This window comes from Propithecus coquereli, unplaced genomic scaffold (genome assembly GCF_000956105.1).
Source record: "Propithecus coquereli isolate 6110/MARCELLA unplaced genomic scaffold, Pcoq_1.0 Scaffold314, whole genome shotgun sequence".
Classification (NCBI taxonomy): Eukaryota; Metazoa; Chordata; class Mammalia; order Primates; family Indriidae; genus Propithecus; species Propithecus coquereli.
The window spans coordinates 2,254,994-2,282,454 of record NW_012148775.1 but is presented as its reverse complement, the minus strand read 5'-3'; the positions used below and the strand labels follow the sequence as shown (position 1 = coordinate 2,282,454).

At 56.9% G+C, this 27,461-nt stretch overlaps 2 protein-coding genes across 2 annotated transcripts in view; both read left to right on the top strand.

Annotated features, from left to right (window-relative positions):
* The window catches only part of LOC105815054 (paxillin), a 51,242-nt gene that overhangs the window by 17,308 nt on the left and 6,473 nt on the right, over nucleotides 1–27,461 (top strand). Inside the window, exons 2-11 of the mRNA XM_012650180.1 lie at nucleotides 17,518–17,744; nucleotides 18,058–18,167; nucleotides 18,606–18,742; nucleotides 18,857–19,058; nucleotides 19,881–20,013; nucleotides 25,319–25,489; nucleotides 25,596–25,769; nucleotides 26,066–26,147; nucleotides 26,283–26,431; nucleotides 27,289–27,444. Of these exons, the coding sequence (XP_012505634.1) occupies nucleotides 17,518–17,744; nucleotides 18,058–18,167; nucleotides 18,606–18,742; nucleotides 18,857–19,058; nucleotides 19,881–20,013; nucleotides 25,319–25,489; nucleotides 25,596–25,769; nucleotides 26,066–26,147; nucleotides 26,283–26,431; nucleotides 27,289–27,444 (1,541 nt within the window). The remainder of the gene's footprint in view (nucleotides 1–17,517; nucleotides 17,745–18,057; nucleotides 18,168–18,605; nucleotides 18,743–18,856; nucleotides 19,059–19,880; nucleotides 20,014–25,318; nucleotides 25,490–25,595; nucleotides 25,770–26,065; nucleotides 26,148–26,282; nucleotides 26,432–27,288; nucleotides 27,445–27,461) is intronic.
* On the top strand, nucleotides 21,769–22,437 carry LOC105815055. Its single transcript, XM_012650181.1, has one exon. The coding sequence runs from the start codon at nucleotides 21,769–21,771 to the stop codon at nucleotides 22,435–22,437; it is 669 nt and encodes a 222-aa protein (XP_012505635.1).

The following is a 27,461-nucleotide window of genomic DNA, read 5'->3' as shown; positions in this document are numbered from 1 at the left end:
GGAAGAAGGGGGAATGGGAATCCTTTTGCCCCATCAAGTAATCTTCCCGCCTCGGCCTCCCAGAGTGCTAAGATTACAGGTGTGAGCCGCCATGCCCAGCCTAATCTGACTCTTAGTTGTGTGTTTAATTAGAACCTTGACATTTAGAAAAGCCTCGAACCTTTGTCCTTTACGCGGATGGCCACTCTGTAATAAGACTTGGGAATCTCTTACAGCAGAGGCCTCCCAGCATAAAAACAACACATTACTTTTTCTTTAGGTGAGCAAGGTGGATCCTCATTATCCTTATGCTACGGAAGAGAAAACTGAGCTGTTATGAGTCTCAAGGGATAAGAAAGGCTTTAGCCTGGTAAAGAAGACAGAAGTGAGGTCTAGGGAGAGGGAACAGCATGTGCAAAGCCCTGGAGGGAGGAGGTGTGTGTGCGTGTGCACATGTGCTGAGTTTGTTGGTAGTGATTTGGTGCCCTGCATCCTCCCAATGAGATCTTTCAAGATGATGAAACTCATCCTGAGCCACAAGGGCGTGAGCATTCACTAGTCTTTGCATCCTCAATGGAATGACCTTTTGGGGGTGGCCTTGGTACGACAGCTGAGATGAAGCTGGCCTTTGGGGCATCTGTTATCCTCCAGTGAGATGTTGAGCTGTGTGCAATGTCTCTCTGGGCTCAGCTGGGGCTGGGGCCCTGGGCCAGTTCTGAAGGGCATTTCCACGAGAGTTTGGGGCCTGAGATTGTTTCCTGGGCTTGCTGGCCCCAGTGGTGAGCTCATATGGCAGGAAGGACCTGGTTCCTCTGATAACATGCTTAGCCAGGCCCCTCTTTTTCCTGGAGGAGAGCTGTCCGAGATGGAGCTGGCTTTGTATTTGCATTTCAGAGGCAGACTTCAGTGCAGATGGGAAACGGCAGAGCAGGGAGCCCGGGGTATTTGTGAGCGCTCTGAGAATTCCTGGAGCAGGCTGCATGCAGCCTCCTGAGCTTCTCCCAAGGCTGGACAAGGAGAACAACTTGTGTTCAGGAGAAGGGCAGACTGACCGGGCGCGGTGGCTCATGCCTATAATCCTAGCACTCTGGGAGGCTGAGGTGGGTGGATTGCTCAAGGTCGGGAGTTCGAGACCAGCCTGAGCAAGAGCGAGACCCCGTCTCTACTAAAAAATAGAAAGAAATGATCTGGACAACTAAAAAAATATATATAAAAAAAAATTAGCCTGGCATGGTGGCACATGCCTGTAGTCCCAGCTACTCGGGAGGCTGAGGCAGAAGGATCGCTTGAGCCCAGGAACTTGAGGTTGCTGTGAGCTAGGCTGACACCATGACACTCTAGCCCGGGCAACAGAGCAAGACTCTGTCTCAGAAAAAAAAAAAAAAAAAGGAGAGGGCAGACTGGAGTAGCAACATCGTATCATTTTCTAACCTGCTATTTTCTGGGCCCCTGCTGGGAAAGAAGGGCCTTGGGCCCCAGCTCCGGCAGCCCTGTGGCTCTGCCTGTCCTCTGTCTGAGTCCTGGTCCCTGCTGCCCTGACCCCTGCGATGGACCTTCCCCTGGGCTCTGCTCCCCCTCCTGTCTTCCCTGTCTCGTCTGGTGGCTGTTCCATCCCTTTGGCAGGAAACAAATGTGGGAGGCATCCTGCACTCCTCTTTCTTTCTCCATATCCACTCAGTTACCAGGTCTCCTTGAGTTTGCCTGGTTTCATTTAAAGCATTGCAACTCTTGGTCTTCCTCCAGTCGAGCCCTGCCTCCTTCCCATCTCCCATGTACAAACTGCCTGAGTGATCTAAAGTGCAAGCCTGGTCCTGCCGTTCCCCTGCCAACCGCCTTCCTTCCCTGGCTTGCCCTTGTAAGTCCAGACTCCCCGCAGGCCCTGGGCCCTCGACTCCTCTTCCACCAAGCTGGGACTTGCACACTGAGCTCCAATCCCCTCGGTCTGGGCACTTTCCCAAGTTGTTTTTCACCTCTGCCCAGAAAGCCCCTCCTTCCCTCTGCCACCTCCAGGGCCCTCTGCTGACCGCTCTGCCCCCCCATTTATGATGGTCTCCCACTAGCTAGTGCTCCCTGGGGACAGACAATGCCTTTGTCCCTCCTGTGCCCAGCACAGTACCCGTGCGCAGTATGTGTTTGTGAACATTATCAGAACCACCACTGGTAAAGGTGATGCTGCCCCCATGAGAGGGATGGCAGGGTCTTGCTCTTGCTCAGGCTGGTCTCGAACTCCTGGCCTTAAGCGATCCTCCCACCTCAGCCTCCCAAAGTGCTAGGATTATAGGTGTGAGCCACCGCACCCAGCTAGTTCTGCCCTTTTCAAGGATAGCCTTGGATACCCAAGAGAAGCCATGTCCGTTCTATGCCTCCTGAACTGCGGTGACCTCACTGGACAGGAGTGTGTGCAGCATGGGTCAGTCCAGGCAGGTTCCATTCCAGAAATTCCTGTCACCTGGGATTGAGGTGAAGCTGAGGCTGCTTTAGCCCCAAGGATCAGACTTGTCTTCAAAGGACCAAGCAGTGAGCTGAGAGGGGCGGGAGCAGGCTATCAGCCCTGGCCTGGGGCAATGGTTTCACCTTTGTGGATTCCCAACTGCTTGGACCCCTCTCCACAAAGTAGGGACACACACACACTATCCTGTGTGAAGTTTCAGGTGTTTTGGACAGTCCACAGAGCCCCTAGAGGGTGATTTGTGGGTGCCAGGTACAGACGTCTGGTGTGGAGTTTGGCTCTCTTCCTGGGGGGTTCTCTTCCTCCCTTACCCTGGAAAGGGAAGAAGGGGGAATGGGAATCCTTTTGCCCCATGGTGGGGGAGCTGAACTGAGCGAGCAGGAGGGAGGCTTGCCGGGCCAGGTGCAGGCTACCCTGAGCAGGTGGGCACTGTCATGCCCCACACTCGGGGCCTCTGGAGTAAGTCCTGGGTGGCCGGTGTCGATGCTCCAATCAATGGCTGAATGCTCTGGCGGAGTTAGGAGTTAGAGACCTCAGATGGTTAGGGTTCCCAGACTCCTTCCTTGGTGCTTGCATTGTTGGGAGCAGATGTTTGCTGGGAACAGATATTTGTTGGGAGCACCATGGGGCTGGGAGGTTGGCCTTTGGACCAGACTCCCTGGAGGACCAGCAACACCCTTCTCGTTTGCTCATGCACTGAGCTCCCACACCCTAAGTGCAGGGGTGCGCCCACTCCTTGTGCTCCCACTTGGTGACCCTTTGAATCTAGGGATGGCTTCCAAGCTGGGGAGAGAGACTGGAGTTTTGGTGGGGTCCTACAAAACCTCTCAGCTTTTTAGCCAAAATCTGCTTGTTGACAGTGACCGATGGTTTGGTCCTGGTGTCTTAACAAGTGGATCTGGGGGCGGTGTGGGAGAATTGAGCTGCCCAACTGACACCTGTCAGAGCACCTCCTCTGCAGTTGCTCATGGCTTGTAGCGCTGGGTGCTGTTTCGTACCTGCTCAGGTGGGGCAGTGAGGGATGTCAATTTTGTGGGTGGGACAGCTTCTCGGCCCCCATCTGTCACCTTGTGTCACCTGATAGGCACTGATAGATGTATGGATTGTGTGCTTGTGATATGCCAGCCTGCTTTATGTTTATTGTATTACTTGTTCCTCCAAATGGCTTGAGTGAGGCTTGGGGATCCCACAGTCCCCAGGATGTAGGGGCTGTTCTGTAGACGAGGGAGCTGAGCTCAAAGAGGTGCTGTGCTAGCAAGCGGCAGAGCTGGGACTTGAACCCAAGCGGTTCAACTCCAAAACGCGTGGTGCATTTTGTTGCACATTCATACCTGCTGAGGCCAGGCAGGCGATGCGAATGCATGAAATGAGCAAAAAAAGAAAGGGAGCTAGATTGCATGCTGCATCCAGAGAAGGCATCCAAGTGAACCAGTGGTTGCTAGCTCTTCTGCCTGTTCCTGGGAAGCCAGAAATCTTGGTTTTCATGGGAAATCTCTTGATTTCTTCAGATTAGTGCAGATTTCTTAAAAACACCCAAACACATCCATGGGGGATGAAGCCTGCAGCTTCAGGCTGGTGGCCTCTGCATATTCTCTGTTGCCTCCCCCACCCTCCTGTCCCCTCGTCCTGCTGCCTCAATAATCCCCTTTAGAAAGAGAATCAAGAGTTTATTTCTGGCCGGGTGTGGTGGCTCACACCTGCAATCCCAGCACTCTGGGAGACCGAGATGGGAGGATTGCTTGAGGTCAGGAGTTCGAGACCAGCCCGAGCAAGAGCAAGACCCTGTCTCTACTAAAAATAGAAAAATTAGCCGGGTCCCAACTACTCAGGAAGCTGAGGCAGAGGATCACTTGAGCCCAGGAGTTTGAGGCTGTAGTGCACTATGATGATGCCACTGTGCTCTACCCAAGGCGATGGAGCAAAACTCTGTCTCAAAAAAAAAAAAAGGAGGAAGAAAAAAGAAGCTTATTGCTGAAAGAGATCTTGGAAGATTATCTGGCCCAGCCTGTAGCCATTTACAATTCCTGTTTCACCAGAAAGATAGGCAACCCTGAGAGGTAAGGAGCTGTAGGGTCTGGCAGCAGGGAGGATACATCTGGACTTAGCAGTCCCTGTTCCTAAGCCATGGATCTGCCTGGCCCACCCTCCAGCTACCTGTGCTTCTGCCTGGCCCACCCTCCAGCTCCCTGTGCTTCTGTTTCCCCTCCTCTGGAGACCTGGGGGACTTGCTGTCTGTCATTCCACACCGAGTTGCCCTTGCCTTTAAGCCTGGCACAGTCCCTGTGCGCTCATGGTCAGGGGGATTTGACTGCTCTCATCCCAGCTCCTATTTCAGCTAGATGTGGGCTAAGAAAATGGAGGGGGCCAGGCACCCCCTTTGCTTGCAGGAAACCCCCACCAAGGGACGTTGTCCCTGGAGGTAGACATCACAGTTGGGGCACAACAGGGAGGAGTGCAAGAGGACAGAAACTACCACCCTTTAAAAAGGAGAGACAAGTGGCATCAGGAGAGCAGTAGTGGGACAGGTGCTCGGTCAGCTCCCTGACTTCTTTGGTGACCATTTCTTGCCTGGACATAAAGATGGACAGGAGGAGACGCAGCAGCCTCAACTGACAGTTGTGTTCGGACCAGAGGCTCCCTGATGTGCAGCACAGCTGTTGGGGGGCAGAGGTACAGGGTTTCTTGTCCATCGTCCTTGGGAAGTTTAGCCCAGGAGCATCCAAAGGCAGCTGTACCTCCCTCCCTCCCCCGTGCACCGCACATAGCTGGGCCCAGAGCAGACACGACGAGGAACGATGGGGTTCAGGTGCCCCTGACTTAGGCTGGCCTGCTTCTGCCCCCAGGTGGCCCTTCCCCTTGGCTCCTCAGAGTTGAGGGATCAGTCTCTGCAAACACCGCAGAACCAGATTTGATGGAACTAGTGTCGTAAATGGTCTACCCACAGTCACCCCTCAGAGTTTATTTCCAGTAGAAGACATTCTCCATGGTTCAAAATCTAACTTCCAAACAAACTTTTGGAATGCTCCATGTGCGTCCATTGGGGACTTCCTGTGTGATGTTTTGGGCAGTACGGCTGTGTGCTACTGTTGGCATCTGTCCTGGCCCTGCTGGGTTGGATTCCCAGAGCCCCGGAGTGTCTACTGCAATAAAATCCAAACTGGGGATGAGGTGGATCCCCCACCCCCTTCAGTCTCCCAGTGTTGCCAGCTGGCCATGGTCGAGGGAGGCCACCCCAGCCCGGTCAGGCCAGGTGGGAGCCCTGGGACAGCAGGGTTGTCTGCCATAGCAGCCCCTGGTCACAGACACCTCTGTTCGGTCCACGCATGAGGCTTGGCATCTGCTTGGCTCACTGCCTCAGCTGTGGGGTTGGTGGGCTTCTTGCAGGCTGACAGCAGGGTCTTGTTGGGTTCTCTTCCCACCCTGTCCTTCTTCCCTGCACTTGATGTCCCTACATTTGCACCCTTCCAGCCAGACTGAGAGCCCAGTGGTCTCCTTGGATGTTTTTTGTTTGAAGAAAGTGTTTTCCCTCCTTTTTTTCTATTGTGGTTTCCCAGTGTGACTCTGCAGCCTCCATCTGCTTCCTGCCTGTCCAGGAAGAGACAGATTTCTGAACGCGGAGAGTCGGCAAGACTCTGGGCCTCGGGAGGACTTGGTGTGGCTGTCTTCAGGACAGTGGTTGGAGGCATCTGTCCTTTGTAGATCAGTGATACTGTCCTGGCAGGGCCTTGGGTCGGGTCAGGCCTCCCCCCCCCCATGAACAGGATTGGGGAGCAAGCCTAGAAAGCTCCGGGGTCCTGGGGGTGGGGCGAGGGGACTGAGACGAGACTTGGAGCTTCTGTGAATGGGGTGGACCCTCCCAAGACCACTCTTTATTCAGGAGGTGCCGATAGTCTGTGGTGATACCAGCTGTCAGGGGAGCCCCAGCATTTCCTAGAGCCCTGAATTCAGCACATGGCTCCTAAGACTTGTGAGACCAAGAAGACCCAGGGCTGGATGGTGTAGATGCTTCTAGAGAAGCTAAAGAGTCACTGAGAGTTAGCTGGGGAAGCGCTCCGGGAGCAGCTGGCCTGACCCTCCTCCTCTCCCCTCCTCCACTTCTTCTCAGAACTCCTGACCATCTAAGATAGTGGTTTCAACTTGTGATCTGCCATGGCACACCCTTCAGATGACACCCAAGGGTGTGTCTGGGGTTCTGTGCACTTCCCAGCTCTTTCTCTTAAGAAAACACTGGAATGCATGTGGCTGGGCCTGGTGGTCATGGAGTCATCTTGAACCCACTTCAGTTCATTTTCTCAAAAGCAAATCAGTTGCAAGTGTCAATACTTTATGATAGTTAGCCAAGGACTGGTGGTGGCACACTTCATGGCTGATTGATCTCACATCGGGCTTGAGACGCAGAGCAGAGGACAGCTCTGGGCTGAGGCTCATGTGTCCCCAGTGTGTGTGTGCATTCTGCAGGCGTGGGGTAGATGGGACCAGCAGTGTAAAGGAAGAAACCTGGAACTGCCTGCTTTTTTGCTCAGTAGAGTAAGTGCCTGGGTGAGACCCGTGGCTGTCCGTTGAAAGAATACCTAGGCCAACCGTGGGTTGGAGTGTCCAGGCCAGCCGTCTCTCTCTCTCCTCAGTTGGCTGGTGTGGTGTGCACAGTGGAGCCCTATCTGTCTCCTGATGATTCTTATGCCACCCCCTTGAGGTCGAGGCTGGAGATTGGTGCCTGGGGCAGCCCCCACTTGGAGGGAGCACGGGTGAACTTTGCAGGCAGGTGGTGGGGGACTGTGGCTGCCTACAGAGCACGTGCATTGGACGGCTCTGGCCATCTGCATCCTAATCTGTAAAATGGGACTGTGAGGCCAGGCTCGTAGTACATGCTCATAGTACATGCTCAGGAAGGGTGTTTCACTCCTTCCTCCTTGGCCCCTCCAGAGCTTTCTGGCTGTGCAGCCCTGGCACTCTGCTAGGCTCGGAGCTTCTGTGGCAGAAGCAGGGGCCCTCTCTTGGGCAGTTCCTTCTATTGTCGTGATTCTGGGTTCAAAGCCACAGGGCTCTCAGACAGCTGTGACTTCCCGGCAGGCAGTGGAGATGGGGTGGGGTGGGGGGGGTGCCAGAGCCCTGCAGCTTTTCCCTCTTGCCTCTGTCCTTGCTAGGCAGTGAGTCGGAGGCGGCCGGGCTTAGCAGATGTTCTCCAAGGAGGACTTGGAATGAACCCGAGACACAGGGTGAGGTCAGTGGTTTGCTCAGCAAGAAGGCCCGAGTTAGTGACAACCTGTCACAGCTCCCAGGATCCCTGGCTGCTGTCCCTGGCTCCAACTCCTCCCCCTCCCTGCCTTAAGGGAGATGAAGATCAGTGATGCAGATTTATTTACTGAGTGTCCCCTCTGTGTCAAAGTGGGGCGCTCACGTTTATTTTATCCCTGGCCACCACGATGGCTTTCACCTCCTTTTTCATCCATTACGCACCACGTGTGCTATGAGGTGTCTGAGTGAACTAAAGCCCAGAATGATCTAGTCAGTTGTTACCCAGGCTGGCAAGCGGTGGATTTGAACCCATCCACTCACTGGTGGGAGGCCTGCACTTTCCACCACACTGCCGTGCAGGTGGGATGCCAGAATGGTGTACAAAGAGCTTTGTGACCGTCCCAGTATCTAAATCTCCAAAGTCCCCAAGAGCATGTGCAGAAACGTCTCTTTGAAGCTTCTCCTTTTTTTTTTCTTTTTGAGACAGAATCTCGCTATGTTGCCGTGGCTAGAGTGAGTGTCATGGCGTTAGCCTAGCTCACAGCAACCTCAAACTCCTGGGCTCAAGTGATCCTACTGCCTCAGCCTCCCGAGTAGCTGGGACTACAGGCATGCACCACCATGCCCGGCTAATTTTTTCTATATAGTTGTAGTTGTCCGATTAATTTCTTTCTTTTTTTAGTAGAGACGGGGTCTCGCTCTTGCTCAGGCTGGTTTCGTACTCCTGAGCTCAAACAATCCGCCCACCTCGGCCTCCCAGAGTGCTACAATTACAGGCGTGAGCCACCGTGCCAGGCCTGAAGCCTCTCTTTTTATCTTAGTTTCACTTGCATTTTGCATTTGCCTCCATAACGTAGCCTTGTTTCCTTTAATTTAAGACAGTGATTTAAATTTCTTTCTCCTGAGCAAACTCGGGTTTATCCTGAGGTGGCTTCCTGTACCCCTGGCCTCCATCTTTCCCCTGGGGGTACGGACATCCCTATGGGAGAGGCACGTTCAGTATTGTGAATAAAGGCTCAGCTGGGAAAAGGGCAGGGGGCCCCCTGGGTTGGCTGGAGAGGTGGGTTGCAGTGAGGGGGCCTGAGGAGGTGGTGAAGGCTAGTTTGGGGTCATATTCTGAGAGGCTTAACCCCAAAATGCCAACCCCAGGGGTCTGACCTTGTCCCATGGACAGAGAGGGGAGAGGGCATCAGTGGGTGAGTATCGTGACTGCCCCCTGCTCAGCATACACTCATCCAAGCCCTCTGCACCCACGCGGGGAAGGGGATTCCTGTCCACAGAGAGCCTGCACTCTAGCAGGAGAGGCGAGAGGGAAGTGTGGAGTGCACGTGAGAAAGGCAGGGTTCCAAGAAGCTCAAGCCGATGCTGTCCACAGGAAGGGTTAGAGTGGGAGAACCCAGAGCAGTGGGCTGCGAGTGAATTCGAGAAGGGACTGCATGCCGATAGGATGCCAGTCCGAGGGGTCGGCAGCCTGTGATGGACAGAAAGGGAGGCAAGTGATGGCAGGAAGTGGTGAAGGCGGAAGTGGTGTGACTTGGCGACCAGTTAATGTGGGAGCTATTAAAGGGCTATGAGGAAGGAGGACCGGGCAATCAGGAAATCAAGCAAGAGCCCATTTAGGGAAATGACCCAGCTGCCTGCAAAAAGGGGAAGCCCTGGCCTGTTCCATGGTCATCTTGGGCTGTGTTCATTAGGCAGAACCCGACTAGCAGAGAGTGGGTAACGGGTGCTGTGAAATCCACACACATCGTGAAATCAAATCGTGCAAAGACTGCAGCTCATCCCAGGAACAGGCAAACTTTTGAACTTTTCCTTTGGGTCTCTGTGGGGCGGATGACTCACTTCTGAGCCCCTCCTAACCTCTGTTGGTGATTAGCAGGGGTGAGAGGCCCAAGGAGCCGCCCTGCTCTGCAACAGAACAATTTGCCTCAAGGGCCTGGATTGCAGGAATGGATTGGGGTAGATTTGGAATAGCTGAGAACCTTTCCGGCACATGAGTCTCCTGGGTCGAGGCTGACTGTCTTTTTGTATACGGATCTGGGCTTTACCCATTGAAGGAACTGTGGGTTGGGCCTGAGTGGGGCCTCTAGACTTGACCTTAAAAGGTCCAGAGTCTCTGGGTGACCTGAAGAGGTGGATGAAATCTGATCCCTGAGGTGCGTCCATGGTGTTCTGGAGCCTCTGGAGGAGGGAGGGGCCTGCTGGTCTTGAAGGGGAGAGATGAGTTATTTACAATATGAAAGAGACTCTGCTCTCGGCCTGTCTGGACTGTGCTCCTGTGCCTGTAGCCGGAGCAGATGCGTGGAGGTGTTCAGAATAAACCTCTTCTCATCTGCTGCTTAACTTCCCAGAGACCAATCAGATGGGGAAGTTGCAGCAGCCAGGGGCCTGCTGGGTGGGCCCTGTGGGCGTGCCTGGTGCAGAGGGGCCTGGCACAGTTGCACTTCTGCCTGGAGCTCGGGGTGACCTCTGCAGTTGCCTTTCAGCCTTTATTCTCTGGGATCTCCGGTTACCTGGGCCCTGTGACCTTGGGTGCAAACCAGGCACCCAGTAAAAAAGCGAGCCTGCCCGCACACTCATATTGTGTCAGCCTCTGCAAGGAAGGGCTCAGCAGCAGGCAGGAAACCACCCTCCTATGACAGGCACGTAGGAAGCCCAGGGAAGAACCACCTTATCCAAATGACCGTCCCCTCCTCCTCCAGCAGCAGACAGACTGGAAAACTCCCGGGCCTTCTTCCCTGGCTTCCTGTGTGTCACCCCCCAGCCCACACTTCCTTGAGGGCTGTGAGAGTAAAATGGCAGTTCCTGTTGAGTGAGGCATGAGTCAGCGAAGGAGAATTGGTGGCTGAGTCTTCATAACCTCCAGGCATGGCTATTAAATATTTAAATGACACCACGGTATTGATCGTTTCTCATCCATCCTCTTGAGGAGAGCAGTTCCTGTCTGGGATTCAGATAATAGCAGTGTCTTGGATTTAGATTTTAGGCTAACTCCAAAGAGCTCAAAGGTGCTATATAAATCTCACCCATAATCAGTAGTATCTCCTCCCAGAGCTCGCTACCAGGAATGGGGACAAGTCAGGTTCTGCCCATTCTACTGCTGGAGAAGACATCCAGAGAGGTTATAGGATCCGCTGACGGGCACCCAGCAGGCTGGGCTTGGATCAGGGCAGCCCGGCTCCTACTCCTCGGCACTGGCTACTTTCTCTGCTCACTGCTCCGTCCCCATCCTCCTCCTCTTCACAGCCCCCTGTCATTCAGCCATTCATTCTCGCTCCTGGGGACATGGCATCGAGCAAGACGAGACAAGGCCCCTGCTCTCTGGAGCTTAATTCTTGGGGAGGAGACTGTTGACAAGAGCCTAGATTGGCAGGGAAGGCCCCTCCAGGAGATTGAGTTCCTAGTCAGTGTCCAGGCCCTAGGTCCCGGGGCTGGGTGGGGGCAGAGTGGATCTGTCCTAATTGTGGATTGGTCCTTACTGGCCACAGATCTGTCTTTCCTCTGAGGACAGTTATCAGGATAAATATACCCAGCTCCCCATTCCTGGGGAGTTACTCACGGAGTAAAAGCACCCCGCTGCGGATTAGATTACCTCCACTCTAACTGCTCATGTGCTCCGAGCTGGGGGAGGGGAGAGGGACTTGGGGCCAGGGAAGGGGGGAGACCTGCCTTCCCGCTCTGCTCTCCTTCCTAATCTGGAAGAGTCTCACCAAAGGGGCTGAGATGAGACCATCCCTGAGCTGGTCCTGCTGTTTACATTGCTCCTTCCTAAGGAAGGGCCAGGCCCCGCTTACTGCTTGTATCCCTGGCTTTGGGCAGGAAGCCTAGTAGCTTCTCTGACATTCAAGGCTACCATGGCTGCCCAGGTGGTCAGCAGGGGGCCGAAATCTCCCTTGCTGAGAGTTCAGTGCCCAATAAGATAGGCCCTGAGGCTGGGCTCTCCAGACCCACTCTGGGCGGGGACTTGCAGAGCTGGTGCTGTCTCTCTGGGAGTCCCGGTTTCATATTAAGTGACAGGGACAGACAGCTGGCCCTGGGCTGTTGGGAAGGCCCTTGTGCTATGGCAGCCCCCTTGCTGCTTGTGCTGGAGCTTTCAGGGTGGTTTTTGCTGCTCCTTCCTTCCTGTTCCCAAGGAAGTTCGGAAGGAAGCTGTGCCAGTCCCTGCCTGGGGGGCTGGGGCAATGAAAATTGAGTTAAACTGGCCTTTGGAAAGAAGTAGGGTGAGCCAGCTTGAAAAGATCTCGTTCTTACTGTGGGCCTCTCCCAGGCCAGGCCACAAGAACACAAGGCATGTCAAGGTGGGGTCTGCCTGATGGCCAGAGGACCGTACCTCTTGTAGTTCTGCCCAGGGCTGCCGGATGGAGGAGTCCAGAGTGGCAAAGGTGGGCCGATGGCAGGGGCCCAGGCACGGGACTGGTGTGGCGGGGTAGCCCATAAGCTCTTGGAAGGGACCAGAAAGCCAGCTCAGCGCCCCACACTTTCCTGTCCCACCTGTGGGTCTGGAGGTGGAGACCTGGTGGGGAGGCTTCTCCCCACAACTTTGTTTTAACCAGGATGATCACCCTTCCTGTGGGTCCAGGACAAGCCTGTGGCATCCTTTGCCCTCAGGAGCCGGATTGGGGTGGGAAATTATTTCTCTTTTCCCTCCTAGGGCTAAACACCTCTCTCGCAGGGAGCTTGTACCTGCTTAGCAACTCCATTTACTGTGTGCGCTATTCCAGGCACTGTGCTAAGTAAGCACTTTATATCTATTTGTCTCATTTAATCCTAATCCTGTGAGTAAAATGGTAGAATTCCTATGGGGCGGACAAGGAAACTGAGGCACAAGAGCAGCGAAGGAGCCTGTCCAAGCCATTCAGCCACTGAGCGGTCTGTGTGACTCAGAATTCCCCTGTGCAAGTTGTGACATCTGCGTCCTCAGAGCCCGGGAGGAAAGAATGGAATAGCTCTGGGTCCTCCCCCACCCCCCCAAGAGATGGACCTTTATCTCATCTTTCTTGGCGCCTGTCCAGCTCCAGGCCTCTGGTCCTGACAGAGTCCTTATCACACACTAAGATGTGGCCGGAGCTTGGGTAGGAGGATGAAGCCAGGCTTGTGAAAGAGCCTGACTTGTTTCTAGGTGGGGGTGGGGGCGGAAGGGTTTCACTGATGCTCTTTAATCTAGTATTGAGTGTCATGTGTCAGTGGGTCAGCCTGGGTCCCCAGAGCTGACGTCTGGGGGACATCCCCCCCATGGGGGGGGCGCAAGGGGACCTTGGGCTCCCTCCGCGCTCCGCCCCTGGGTTGGCATGGGAATGTGAGGGGCGCAGCTGTATCTGCGGTGGAATGCGGGCGGACCGGCCCCTCAGTCCCCTCCTTCTCTGAGCAGAGCATGGGGCAGGCCTGGCGGGACTGGGGGACGTCTGATCTTAGTCGCCTCAGGCCAGCAGCTCCCACTCGGTCCTAAGGATCACTCCTGGTCTGGGTCATCGGTCACTGGGGGGAAAGAGCCTCTTCCTCTCTGCCTGGCCGGGTGCACTGTGCCGCCTGCCCAGGGCGGCCTCCCAGCCCAAAGCCTCTGCTGCTCAGACCAGGCACAGCCGTGAGGTCGAAACGGGGGCATGCGTGGAGCTGCTTTGCGAAGAGGACACTGGAAGCCAGAGCGTGTGTGTCCCTTTGGGCCTCCGGAGCTCTGCCAGGCTGCGTGTCATGCTTGGGTCTCGCCTTCAAATGCTAGTATTTTTCAGGCACGGCCTCGGGGCTGTGGCACCCAGGCCATCTCGCTCTCCTGCTAGTGGCCTGCTCTGTCCCTCAAGCCCAGCAGAGTTCTCTCAGGATTGAAACTTCCCCACTGTGCCCTTGGCCGGAGGCTCCCTGGTCTTCCCTGGCTCTGCTCGAGGAGTCCGTGACTGCACGAGGTTACCTTTGGGTAGCCCAGTGGCAGGAGGCTGGCTGGCCAATGCCGCCCTCTGGTGGGCACGGTGGAGGTCCGCACCCCTTCCTTGCCAGGGTGTAGCTCTGTGGCCTTTGCCCCTGGCCTGCTGGGGACTTTGCACCTGACCTGCCCCTGGCCTCGAGACAGCCTGCCCCTTCCATCCCCCAACACATAGCATTTCCTGTCCAGTGACCTTGGCTTTCCCTCTTCTGTGAGTGCAAGTGCCAGGGCCTGTGTCAGCAGGCCCAGAGAGGCAAAAAGGCTGCAGAGTCCAGCCTGGTTTCCTCCAGAAAGGGGATGGGAAGCCCCAGGGAGAGCTTCCACCGCAGGGTGAAGGGTCTGGAGGGTCTTGGGACAGGACCCAGAAACTTAGTAGAGTAATACCAAGGAAGTTCGAGGCCGTCCTTAGCCTGAATGAGGGCTTCCAGGCAGGGTATCTGGAACCTGTCTTCCCAACACGTGGGAAGGGAAGGTGCGTACCTGGTCTTGCAGGGCTCCAGTAGGTACCACTTTCTCCGAAAAGGGGACAGCCTGACATTTTCCATGGGATATGAGTAGAAGGAATATTTATAGCCGAATGAAAGGCTGCAAACTGGGGGAACCTGCTAGGATGGGGCTCTGCCTGCAAGTGGACCCCTTTGTGCAGCAGTCTGCTGGCTCTGTTTACTCAAGCCAGGGGAGGAGTGTGCTGAGCTGGCAAGGAGACTTTGGCCCTTAACCCTTCTGCAGCCTGTGGGGAAACATCAGGCATTTGCAGCCATTGGAATCCAAAGTAGAGCTCAGAGTCTACCTTCGCTACCTTCGCTGCCTCCTATATTCCTGGCTCTCTTTCTTGAGGGGTTGGTGGGGGGAGTTTGGGGGCCAGCCCCTCTACCTCTTGCCTAGTGATTTGGACATGAAGTCCTGTCCAGATCTCAAGGTAAGAACTCATGGTGGAGAGAGGGGAGGAAGCCGCCCTAGAGACCCTGTGGCTTGTGTAGGTACATCCTGGGGCTCCTTTCTCTCTCTCAGGTAGACAAAAGTTTGGAGAAAATTGGAAAATGATGTGCCTTCTCCCTGACATCTACACATGCCACACTTTAAAAAAAAAATTATAGGGCTGTGCTCTGTCACCCAGGCTGGAGTACATTATGCAATCACGGCTCACTGTAGCCTCAAACTCCTGGGCTCAAGGGATCCTCCCGCCTCAGCCTCCCAAGTAACTGGGACTACCGGCTCGAGCCACCATACCTGGCTACTTTTTAAAATTTTGTGTAGAGATGGCGGTCTTGTTATATTGCCCAGTCTGGACTTGAACTCTTGGCCTTAAGTGATCTACTCTCCTCGGCCTCCTGAAGTGCTGGGATTACAGGCTTGAGCCACAGAGCCGGGCCCCACAAGCCACACTTTGGATGTTACTTTATTATTTTACTTTTATCTTCAAGGTTGCTCTTTTCATGTCCTGCCCAGCTTCTACCCAGAAAAGACTTAGGAGGAGAAGTTGGTGCTTTACATCCTACCCTGCTCTCCTTGGATGAAGATATTTTTCTGGATTTCACAAAGCAAATAAACTGTGATGTTTGCAACTTCCAATGTACTGTAGCATCTGCTCTCCCTTATAAACCTCACCCCAACACTATGAGGTAGGGGTTATTCACCATACCTTACCAAGGAAACAGGCCCAGAGAAGCTAAGCGATTTGCTGTGTGGCATGGATCGTAAAGGAGCAGGGACTCGGACTCAGGTCTGCCTCAACTGCAGAACTAGTGACCTTGTGTCTCTGCACGCCAGGACTGCTTCCTCTCACCAACAGTGGACCAGCACAGGGATCTGTGTTGAAAAGAGTGCATTGAAATCATAAACCAGAATCTAATCCATAAACTCATAAACCAAGCTGAGAATCACGTCATGACGAGGGGCTGTGGGTGTTTGGCGGAGTCCCTGATCTAGAATGGTCGACAGGGAAGAGTGACCCTTTACCTGCTGTTGGGTGTTTGGAGCCCGAGAGACCTGAGTTCAGAGCCCAGCATTGTCACTTTGGCCAGCTTTGGCAGTGTGGGGACATGCCTCCGCCTCTGAACCTCAGTTTTATCATCCATACTAGTGTCGTTGTGATGAGGAAGGTGGGTAGCACAGGTGAAGCTCCTGGCCCTGGTGGGTGTTCAGGAATGGCAGCTGCTCTTGCTGCCCCTACCAGGGTTGCACTGGTTGCCTGCTCTGGGGAGCCCTGTGGGCTGTCATAGCTTGCTCTGCCCATGATGGAGGAGGGACCCGCCCATGCTGGGTTGAGTCCAGAGGAAATGGGGACGCTGCGTGAAGCCCGGGCAGCAGGTGTGGCCCTAGAGGGGCCACTGGGATTGGCCTGGACACTGGTTCCTTTTCTGCTGTTACCTAGATAGACCAACTCCCTCTAGTTCCGGTTTGCTAGAGACAGGAAGCCAGACTTTCTCTGGAGGACCTGTAGGGGGAGGAGGGGGGCTGCAGGAACTGACCTTCCTCGGAAGTCAGGGGACCAGGACCTGGGGGATCAGACTCCCCTCTAACCATCTGGGCAGGAGCCTGGGGTAGGTGTGGCCAGCCTCGGGGGTGGGAGATCAGGGCAGGCAGCTAGGAGAAGGTGAAGCCCTGGGTGAGGGCCTTGCTTCCCTCTTCCCTCCTCTGAGTAGGGGTGGGGCCAGGGCCAGGGCCACAAGGAAGCATCAGACTGGCAGCCTTCAAAGCGTGGGCTCCCGACATTCAGGAATTTGAACCCTTTGAATATGGCATCTTGTGGTCACAGCAGCCTCGAACAGACCAGTTCTTTAGAGTTTGGGGCTTCCGAGGAGTGGGACAGTCCTGCCACTCCTTGGCTTTGTCAGAATTCCAACTTGACAGAGTATTCGGAGGATCAACTAAGACAGTGTGTGCAGCGTGCCTAGCTCGGTGCCTGGTGCTAGGAAATGGCAGTGAACTCGGCCATTACTTTTTTGATGATTATTATCCCGAGGGCTAGAGATTGAGCGTTCCCTGACTCGGCAGGTTACCAGGGAGCCCAGGGTGAGCAAGTCCGTGAGCACGGCAAGAATGAGGGTGTGGCATCTGGGGCCAGGCTGTTAAGGGTCCTGGGAGGGGAGGGGATGGGTGTCAGCAGTTCCTATCCCTTCCCTTCCAACTGTGCCCTTCTCATCTGGGGATGGGACAGGCCTAGGGCCCCCCTGTTGGCTGCCAGGTGTCAGGGTAATGGAAGCTTGCGCTGAGGGCTGATTCGGCTCCTTTGCTACTGTTAAAAGCAGAACAGTGGGGCCCTGGAGCCTCTGGGGCCAGGCTGCTGGCCAAGCTTCCACAGAAACGGCCGACAGAGCATTCTTGTCCCCCACTCACTGAGAGAGTGGGGACCACTACACTAGCCCATTCTAGCCCCTACCTCCCCACACACCTTGCCCCATAGCCTGGGCTTCTGCTTCTCCCTGATCAGGGGGGCAGGTGCCACCTCAGGCGGCCCCTCCAGTCTGGGGGCTGAAAAAGCCTAAGCTCTTGGAAGTGAAGCCAGGGCCTGGCACTGCCTGGGCCCCTCCCCGTGACGTGGGGCCCCTCCCGCCCATTCTCTCTGCGGGGCCCTGCAGATTCAGAGGTCCAGGCAGGCATTTCTCACTCACAGCCAACGGTGCAGGAGGAGGTCAGGAGGGATCACAGAGCCAGGTGCCCGACTCCCAGAGGTAGGAGCGGCCCCAGGGCCAGCCCCAGAAGTGAGCCTCCAGGCCACCTTCGGTCTAGGCTGGGGAATAGAGGACAGCTCTGGAAGCCGGTTCTTGGCCAGGCTGGTCTGGGCTGGTAGCTTCCTGTCCTGAAGCTGGTTGTTCTCCTGTGGGTGGGGCAGGTGCTAGAAGGCATTAACTCTTGAGGCACAGGCAGGGAGGACACTGCCACTGGGAGTTCCCAAGGCTCCTGGTCCTTACCTGCTCTCTGTGCCTTCTCTTTGCAGATGCCCTGCTGGCGGACCTGGAGTCCACCACCTCCCACATCTCCAAACGGCCCGTGTTCTTGTCCGAGGAGACCCCCTACTCATACCCAACTGGAAACCACACGTACCAGGAGATTGCCGTGCCACCCCCTGTCCCTCCACCCCCATCCAGCGAGGCCCTCAATGGCACGATCCTTGACCCCTTAGACCAGTGGCAGCCCAGCGGCTCCCGATTCATCCACCAGCAGGTAGGGCGGGGACAGGGGCTGGGAAGCCCCCAGAGGTTTGGAGGGCAAAAGGAAGCCTATCTGGCAGGGCCTTGGGGAGCTGGTGGAGGAATGGAGTTGGGGGAATCAGCTCTCCCCGACCAGACGCTGCTCTTCCCACCCACCACGTGAGGGGACAGTGACCAAGTGTTAATCACAGGTCTCCTGGCCAGACTGGAAATTCCCTGGTGAGACTGGCTGTGAGCAGGAGCCTTCTGGGGGTGACTCGGGCTGTATCTGTCCCCCATTCCTTTTCCTCCCCTCGGGGGAGCTCTGAGCACCCTCCTTCTTGCAGCCTCAGTCCCCGTCACCTGTGTACGGCTCCAGTGCCAAAACTTCCAGTGCCTCCAACCCTCAGGACGGCTCTCCGTGTTCCCGAGCGGGCGAGGAGGAGCACGTCTACAGGTACTGCCCAGCCCCGCCCCAGCACCTTGCCCTTCTGCTCAGAAATCTCAGGGACCTGATCAGGGCCGGAGGCAGCTGAGGCCAGGGACCAGGCATGACAATTGGCCCTGGGGGTTCTGCTTCCAGGGTCATTGGTTTAAGCCGCAGGAGGCCCTGAGGGCCCTGGCCAGCTCTCATACCCCTTGCCTGGCCAGTCTGCCTAATCACTGCCATCTCCTTGCAGCGGGCGGGCTGGGCTGTCACATCTCCGTGTAGTTGAGGAACTGATGCAAGACTTCCTTCTTCCCCTCTTCTTACCACATCCCTTCCCTGCCCTCTGTCTTCTTGCTGGGGGAGACTTCGTACCCCTCCGCCTTACTCTCCTTGAGAATCTGGGGACTGAAAGCCGGCACAAGGCCGGAGAGTATCTCACTGTCTTCTTTCCTTTGCCTCCCGAAGCTTCCCCAACAAGCAGAAATCAGCTGAGCCTTCACCCACCGTAATGAGCTCCTCCCTGGGCAGCAACCTCTCTGAACTCGACCGCCTGCTGCTGGAGCTGAACGCCGTGCAGCACAACCCGCCGGGCTTCCCTGCAGGTAGGACTGGGGCCTGGGCAGGGGCCCGCCAGACCCCCCGGCCCGGCTGCTGGCCTCTGGCTCCCTCGAGGGCTTAGGGACTAAGCAGCCTTTTTCTCTGTCTCTCTCTCCAAGATGAGGCCAACTCAAGCCCCCCACTTCCCGGGGCCTTGAGCCCCCACTATGGCGTCCCAGAGAATAACAGCCCCGTGGGGGGCAAAGCCGGGCCCCTGACAAAAGAGAAGCCTAAGCGGAATGGGGGCCGGGGCCTGGAGGACGTGCGGCCCAGTGTGGAGAGTCTCTTGGATGAACTGGAGAGCTCTGTGCCCAGCCCTGTGTGAGTACCCCCCGGGCTCTCCCCGCTGGGGAAGGTTTGGCCCAGCCAGTGCCCAGGCCCCAGTGTCTGTCCCCTTAGCCCTGGTGTCACCCATTCCCTCAAGTGCATGTTGTTTGCCAGGTACTGGGGGTGTAGTGGTGAGTCATGTGGGCACCATCCCTGCCTTCAACTAGCCACTGCCAATCTGAAAAGACGGATGTCGCACTCACCAAGGGCGCCTGCCGCTTAGCAGCAGTTGGCACAGGCTTTCGCGCCACAGCCACCCGATAGGGTTCAAATCTTGGCTCTGCCAGTTACTGTCAGCTCTCAAACCTTAGTCTTCCCATCTGTAAAATGGGATGAGGGGTTATGGGATATCAAGGACAAGAGCACCTGTCTCGGTAGGGGTGAGACCAAATAATGGTTCCTGGCTCGTAGCATGTGATACACACGGCAAGTGCTTAATAATGTGAGCTCTTATTAGTGTTATGTTATTGTAATAATCTCACACTTACGTGTAGTATTGTGGAGGAAACATCCAGGGTGCCGGGGCTGGTTTAACAGGCGAGCTTTCACTTGGGCTGGGGGACCAGAGGAGTCTTCTTGGGAAAGGTGCTGTTTGAACCACCCTCTCTTTCCCCCAGCCAGCTCACCTTGGCGCTGTCCCCCTGGCTGACAGCCCCCTCCCAGTGATGGGTCCCCAGGAAAGATTGGGAGCCAGTGGGCTTCCCTGGGGTTGGGGGTGGTGGGGCCCCAGTGTCAGAGCTGAGATGTTGGTCTGATCCCCTGGGAAGCTTGGGGCCGGACTCTGGGCTCCCTGCTGAAGCCATGCCTGCCCCGCAGCCCTGCCATCACTGTGAACCAGGGCGAGATGGGCAGCCCTCAGCGAGTCTCCAGCCAGCAGCAGACACGCATCTCGGCCTCCTCTGCCACTAGGGAGCTGGACGAGCTGATGGCTTCACTGTCGGATTTTAAGGTGCCCTGTGACCCCCGCTTCTTCCCTGCCCTGCCGCCCTCCCTCATCCTTCTCCTCCATTACCTCAGTGCGAGTCGCTGGACCTTGGCCCTTCGGTGTTTGGGTGCCTCGCCCCTCGGCTGGGGATCCCACAATGCCCTGGCTTTGCCAGGATACCAGGATACAGGGGAGGGAGGGCCAGGCCCATCTGTGTGGGGATTGAGCTGCCGCGGCAGCCGGTGAAGACAGAGAAGCCAGAGAAACGCTCAGCTGGGACATTCCTTCCTCTCTGGGTGCTCCCAGCCACTTAGGGTGAGGGGATCAGGAGGCCGGGACACTGGGACAAAGGGCCCTGTGTGATGGTGCTCTCGGTGGGGGAGGGTGTTCTGTGCTGGGCCATGTGGGACTCGGGATCCCGTGTCTGAGAGGTCACTTGCCCTGGAGCCCCATCTCCCACGCTCGCTGTCCTCAACACATCCTCTTTCTTTCCGCCTCTGGCTGCCGAGTCCGTGGGCCTCTCTCACCACCCTCCTCCCGTCCTTCCCTGCCTGCCTCCAGGGCCTCTGAGTTCCCACAGGCTCTATCTGGAAACCACTGGGCCGGTCCTGCACGAGGTGCCCCTTCCCCTCCCCTCCCCTTCCGGGCCTCCCGGTCCTGCCAGGCCCGAGATGTTTTGTTTAGAGGCTGCGGTGCCACAGTGGGGGTTGATAGCGACAGAACTCTGTGGCAGTTGCTGACTTCACACTTCCACGTGGGTCAGCAGGAGACCTCTGGGGGCATGACTCCGAGAGTATGAGGAGGGGAGTGAGTGGCCCGTGCACTCTTGGCCCCAGTGGTGCCTCTGAGTCTCCCGTGAGCTGAGGTTTCGTGGTGAAGGATGGGAGCATGGCTGGGGTGTGGGCTGAGCCTGGGCCTGTGACCCTCGTGTGCCGTAATTCCGGCTCCACGCCTTCTGAACAGTTACAGTCAGAAGCACGTAAGTTGAATTCAGGCGTTGGCCTAAGGGAGCCCTGCCCTGGCGCCTCTCAGGCTGTCGCTTTCTCGGACAGCCTTGTCCCGGTGCCCAGCAAGAAGCTGCGCTGGTTCTGGCCGTGCCCCCGGAGCAAGCGCTTGGGGATGTGGGAGAGCTGGGATTGCCCGGGAAGGACACCGCTGAGAGTTGAGCCAGCATCCGCGGAGGGCCGAGCAGCTGCCTGGGGCTGACCTGCCTGGTCACGCGTCTCGCCATTGTCCACCTCACTTCGGTCTTTTCTCCCTCATACTGCTCTGGGTGGCCCCCAGCCATGGCCTAGTGGCTGCTTTCTGGCCTGGGTTTGACGAGGGCCAAGCACATGAAGCCCAGGAAAGCCTCCCTGGCGTCTGGATCTTCTTCATGGGTCAGTCCCGTGCGTCAGTACTGAAGCCACCTTAGTCAGTGTAGATGAGGGCTCTGAGAGCCCTAAGACCGAGCCCGCCCTTTCCTCGCAAGGAGCAGCCTTCCTCACCTCTCTTCTCTCTCCTCTCCCCGCCTTTGTCTTTCTCCTCCTCCAGACCAGCTCCTCCACCGTGGCCCTGGGCTCCCCGGGGCTGCTGCCCAGCTCTGCTGCGTCCTCACACCTCTCACTTTCTCCCTCTCCTCCTCCCCCTCCTCCCATGCCGTCTGTATTCCTGCCATCCACCACTAAGCCCTCCCCTCGAGGCCAGGGCCACCCAAAGGCCACCTGTACTGAGCAGAGGGGACATGGCCTTCCACCTCCTGTGGCCCCCAGCTGGCTTGATTTGGCTGGTCTTGGGGTGATGCCTGACACCTGCAATTCAAGGTCTCCCTCTGTGGAGGGTTCTTTGGGGCCATGTGGTGCAGAGAGCCAGGCCCGCGATTGCAGGCACCTGCCGAACCTCATGAGTGAGCTCTCTGGGGCTCCTCCCTGCCACACTCTACCCTGCGCTGGGAGCACGAGTCCTCAGGAGCCTGGAGACCCTCAGGGGCCACCAGCCAATCCTTTGTGTGCAGAGGAGGCCGTGACTGCCACATGGGAGCAGCCATGGGCTTTGGAGGCATTCAGGCCCGAGACTCCCTGTGGAGCTGCTTGCAGCTTCCAAGAAGTCACTGAGCCAGTGGCTGTGGCTGTGGACCGTCAGGCCATCTTGCCAGATACCTGGAGTCTTACGGAGGAACGTGGCCAGCGGAAGGAGAGGGCAAGGCCAGAGGCAGGGAGGCTGGGAAGCAGCAGCCCTGTTCCAGTTAACAGGAAACACTTGGGTGGAGAGATGTCTAAGAGGAGAAACCTGACCAGGCCAACCCAGGGACCTGAGACCCCAAGGAGCCCAGAGGGCACCACCGAAGCCGCTACCAAGACCAGGAAGGAACAGCCGGAGCTTCCCCATGGCATGGTCACGGGCACACCCAACGCCACGGAGAGGATTTCCACCTCTGGCCAGGCAGGCGCCAGCTCGCACGGCTGCTAGGCATGGTCCTCGGCGGGTCTGAGTGTGGGCTACTCCTCGATAACTGCATGCAGCCTTCCACTCCGCGCATGTCTGCTTGGGCAGAAAACACTGAGATGCCGTGGCCTGCAACCCGACGACCAGCATTTGGCGACAGGCTCTGTGGGGTCAGCAGAACTCCTTGGACCCCAGCATTTCTCGTAGTGACAACCCACCTCCTGCTTGGTTAAGGCTTTTCCCTTAAAGATGAGCTACCCTTGACATTCTGACAAAATGGTTAAAAGCATGGACTTTGGAACCAGATAGACCTAGATACAAACCACATCTCCAACGCTTGCTACCTCTGTGACCTTGGGCAACCCGCTCCATCAGCCTCAGTCTTCTCATCTTTAAAATGGGGATAATAATAGACCATTTCCACCAAGGATGTCCAGAGAACTAAATAATTCGTGGAACATGTTTGGAACACAGCACATGGTCCCCAAGTAAACTGTGGCTGACAGTACTTTTATTATTATTTATTTCCTGCTTGATTCAAACTTTATGCCCTTTCCAAAAACAAAACAAAACAAAAACCCCTGAAACACTACATCCAAGTGTAATATAATATAGTGTAACAATATAAACCAAAAGAAAAACTAGTTAAAAGATTTACTGGAAGCAAAGACTCTAAAATTGTAAATCAAAAAAAGAAAGAAAAGTCCTTATGCTCTGTCAAGAGTGTCCACTTACATCCTCTCAAATAATTCTTGCAATGACCCTGTGAGGTAAGCCAAGAAAATACTGTTACTGCATTTTAAGGACAGAGAAGCTGAGGCCCATGGACGTTAAGTGCCTTGCCCGGGGTCAGAGGCTGATTTGGAGGTGAACGCTGGGTCAGAGGTCTCCCGAGCCAGTCCTGCTCCCTGCCTCCACCCACCTCACCTTGGCTCTTCTCGGTGCTTTTGTTCTGCCCTCCCCTCACCCGGGGCACCTGAGTGTGGACTGCGCGGCGTCGTGCCCAAGCCCAGAGTGGGGCTGTGACAGCCTCCCCCTCCCCTCCCCCAGATCCGCTCCGAGATCAGGAGCCAGGAGACGGGCCGTGCACACCCCAGGTCCCGGGAGCCCTCCCCTCGCCGCCGGCTGGACCCCGCCACCCTGAGCAGGACCCCGTCCCAGGAGCGGCTCATCGCAGAGCTGCAGGGTCGGCTGGGCATCCAGCTGGAGGCAGAGGAGGAGGAGGCGGCGGGGCCCTCTGCCCAGGACTGGCTGACCGAGGGTGTCATCATCACTGTGCAGCCATGCAGGAAGCGGGCCGGGGGGCAGCTCATAGAGAAGGTGGCCAGGCGATGCTGGGGGCCGGGCCAGGGCTAGGCGGCAGGGGTCCAGTTTCTCCCCTGGCCCCAGTGCTGGCCAGGGGGCAGGTTTGGGGGTGGTGGGGTGGTTCTTGTGTCCTGTGGCCTTATAATGCTGGCCTCACTCTCGTGGGGGAGCCTGGGGTGTCCCTCCCATCCCCGCTGGCTGAGCTGGTGGTTTCTTCGGTCTTCCTCATCTCTTTCCCTCCTTTCTTCCTCCCAGGTTGTCTTCCCTCCTGGCTCTCCCATTCCCCTGAGAAGAACCATCTCTGTCCTGGCTTCTCCTCCTTCTGTCCCTTTACTCCAGCATCGCAAAGACGCCTCGGCCAGCAGCTCTTCTCCCCTGCCCAGCCTGCCCGCCCCCTCGCCCCCGGGGCCCTCAGCTTGCCCCCGTGGTTCTCCTGGGGTCCCGAGTGTGGGGGAAGAGCCCTGTGACCAGGATGTGCAGGGCCCTGCCCCTCCCACTCCTGCACCCCACACCATGAGGTCCGTGGGCTGCCAGACCGACGAGGACCCGCTCTTCCCCCCAATGCAGGCAGGCCTCCCAGGGACCCCAGCGCCGGCCCTTCCTGTCCCCGTCCTAATACCCGAGCCACCCCCCACTCTGCACATGTGTGTGTGTGTGTATACACACACAGACACATACACAGACACACACTGTCCATCCACAAGCCCCAGCACAGTAACCACAGTCCTTGCTGAGACTTTGACCCTGGACCCTCGCTGAACCTGACGCCCAGGCCCCCACCCCTCTCCGTGTCAGCTGTGGGGTCCCCCCTCTGCCTGCCCTTCCCCAGCCACCCCAGTACTGCCCCGGGCTCCCACCCAAGGAAGCCATTCCCAAGGGTCACCAGCAACCCGTCTCCTCCCCCAGGCCTGGCACCTGCTGAGGCCTCCCCGGGCTCTGACCACGGTCACCTCCCCTTCCCATGTGCTGTGCCTTTGGGCGGCTCACCTCCCTCTCCCTCTGCACCCCTCCCTGGGCCTTCCTCTCCGGGCTGTTTTTCTCTAGATATTTTTGCCTCCTGATTTTAGTACTGCCAGTGGGGGGAAAATTGTCTTATCCCATTCTAAATTCCCTTTCGTGACATGGTCCAGTGACAAGTCTCTTATCCTTTCTTCCTTAACTCTTAAAAAGCATTTCTTATCCTCCTCTCCTCCCCCACCTAAGATCCAGGGCCTGGAACACAGAGCGGATGGGGAGCTGTGCTGGGCGGACGGCGGGCAGAGCGGCCCCGGAGGGCAGGACGAGGGAGGGGTCAGTGCCCAAGGCCGGGGGCTCAGTTGCTGCACGTCATGTTTTCCCTGGGCTTGCTCGTGCCAGCAGGGTGCCAGGACCCTTGCTCTTGACCGTCTGTGGGCTCCTCTGACCACCATAAGGTCCTGTCGATGCCACTCCCACGTTTAGGGCTCTTCTGGCCCCTAGAGGAGGTCACACTTTTTGCCTCAATCAGCTCATCTGTCCAGGAGGGAGAAAACTGCCCCCTGCCCCCCATGCCATGATACCGCGAAACCCCAAAGCCCAAGCACCGAAAGTCCTAACCAGCCCCCTCTCCCTGTCTCCACAGTTCATGGCCCAGGGGAAGACGGGGAGCAGCTCACCGCCTGGGGGACCCCCAAAGCCCGGGAGCCAGCTAGACAGCATGCTGGGGAGCTTGCAGTCCGACCTGAACAAGCTGGGCGTTGCCACAGTTGCCAAAGGGGTCTGCGGGGCCTGCAAGAAGCCCATTGCCGGACAGGTGATGGGGGGGAGGTGGCGGCCGGTGGGCATGGGGACCTGTGCTGCTCTGGGGGGTGTTCTGCGCCTGGCCTTGGCCCTGCACCGCAATCTGTCTTCCCCCTCAGGTTGTGACTGCCATGGGGAAGACGTGGCACCCGGAGCACTTCGTCTGCACCCACTGCCAGGAGGAGATCGGATCCCGGAACTTCTTCGAGCGGGATGGACAGCCCTACTGTGAAAAGGACTATCACAACCTCTTCTCCCCGCGCTGCTACTACTGCAACGGCCCCATCCTGGATGTGAGTCCCACGGCGCATGCGGTGGGGAGGGGCGGCCAGTGCTTCAGTCCGGGCACTGCGCCACACCGGCTCGGCTCGTCGCCACGGGAGCCCTCTGAGGGTGCGGGTGGTGAGATCAGGGCACATCCTGAGGCTCACACAGCTAGGAAACAGTTGGGCTGGGATTCATACCCAGGCCAATTAGGAGAGACCCTGACCTCGGAGTGTTTTGCTCTTTCCTTGCCTCTGAGACTCAGTGGTGGGATCTGTCCAATGGGGCAGCAGCTTGGCTTTGATCCCATATTTTACTTTCACAGAAAGTGGTGACAGCTCTTGACCGGACGTGGCACCCTGAGCACTTCTTCTGTGCCCAGTGTGGAGCCTTCTTCGGTCCCGAAGGTACGGGCAGACAGACGAACTCGCCACCTCCTGGGAGGCCTGGGAAGACGGGAGGTGGGAGACCGTTGATGTAAGAGTCAGGGTGACTCTACTTCTGGAAGCCTGAACTCTGTCTCCCAAACCCCTGCTCCTCAGGGTTCCACGAGAAGGACGGCAAGGCCTACTGCCGCAAGGATTACTTTGACATGTTCGCGCCCAAGTGTGGCGGCTGTGCCCGGGCCATCCTGGAGAACTACATCTCGGCCCTCAACACGCTTTGGCATCCTGAGTGCTTTGTGTGCCGGGTAAGGAGTCCCCCCGGCCCCGGCCCCTGCCCTGGCACCTCTGGAGGGGGCTGGGAGCAGACAGTGGGGAGAGGGGCTTTTCTTCCTTGTGCTGCCTGGATCCAACTTGGAGGCCTCGTTTGGGGTTATTAATGGGGTGAGCAGGCAGTGGGATATACTTCCTTAAGTCTGATAGGTTCTGGGCCAGGGCTTGTACTGAGGCTGGGACAGACCAGGAGCAAGGTAGACACGTCCCCCATCCTGTACAGTGGCCCCGAGACGGTCATATTCAGAACTGGAGTATGTGAGAATTAAATGAGATAATGCAAATATATAGCAGACTCAACAGAAGTCGGCAGTGATTTCCAAACTGCATTCTGGGGGGGGTCATGAGGTCCCACATTTTTATTAGAGACTCAGCAAGGGCCCTCTGTCCAAATAAGTTTGGGAAAAACACTGTTCAGTGCAGGACTTCTCAGAGCCTTTTATACCTAAATGTGCACCTGAATTTCCAAACAAGAATCTAGGATGCAAGCTTTGACCACAGACCCTTTTTTCCAGCACCAGTGTTTCTGGAAACACAGTGACAGCCACCTGGTTAAGTGCCCAGGAGTCAGACTTATCTATGAGTCCAGGCTGTGCAGCTTGGCAGCTGTGTGACCTTGGGCAAGTCACTTAACTCGTCCGCCCCAGTCGCCTCCCCTGGGAGAAATGAATAGCGTTTAGCGCAGCACCTGGCACGTCGGAAATGTCTAGCAAGTCATCAGGAGTGTGCCAACCATGCTGTCTCTGGCCCGTCACACTGGGTGCTGCCCCAGCCGGAAGGGACAGACCCCTGAGCCCCCTCTTTCCACTCCACCCCTCCTTGTGCCTCGCAGGAATGCTTCACGCCATTCGTCAACGGCAGCTTCTTCGAGCACGACGGGCAGCCCTACTGCGAGGTGCACTACCATGAGCGGCGCGGCTCACTGTGCTCCGGCTGCCAGAAGCCCATCACGGGCCGCTGCATCACCGCCATGGCCAAGAAGTTCCACCCGGAGCACTTCGTCTG

Excerpts from the sequence above, each read along its gene's own strand:
- LOC105815055 (XM_012650181.1), top strand. The coding sequence starts at position 21,769 with ATGCCTGACACCTGCAATTCAAGGTCTCCCTCTGTGGAGGGTTCTTTG.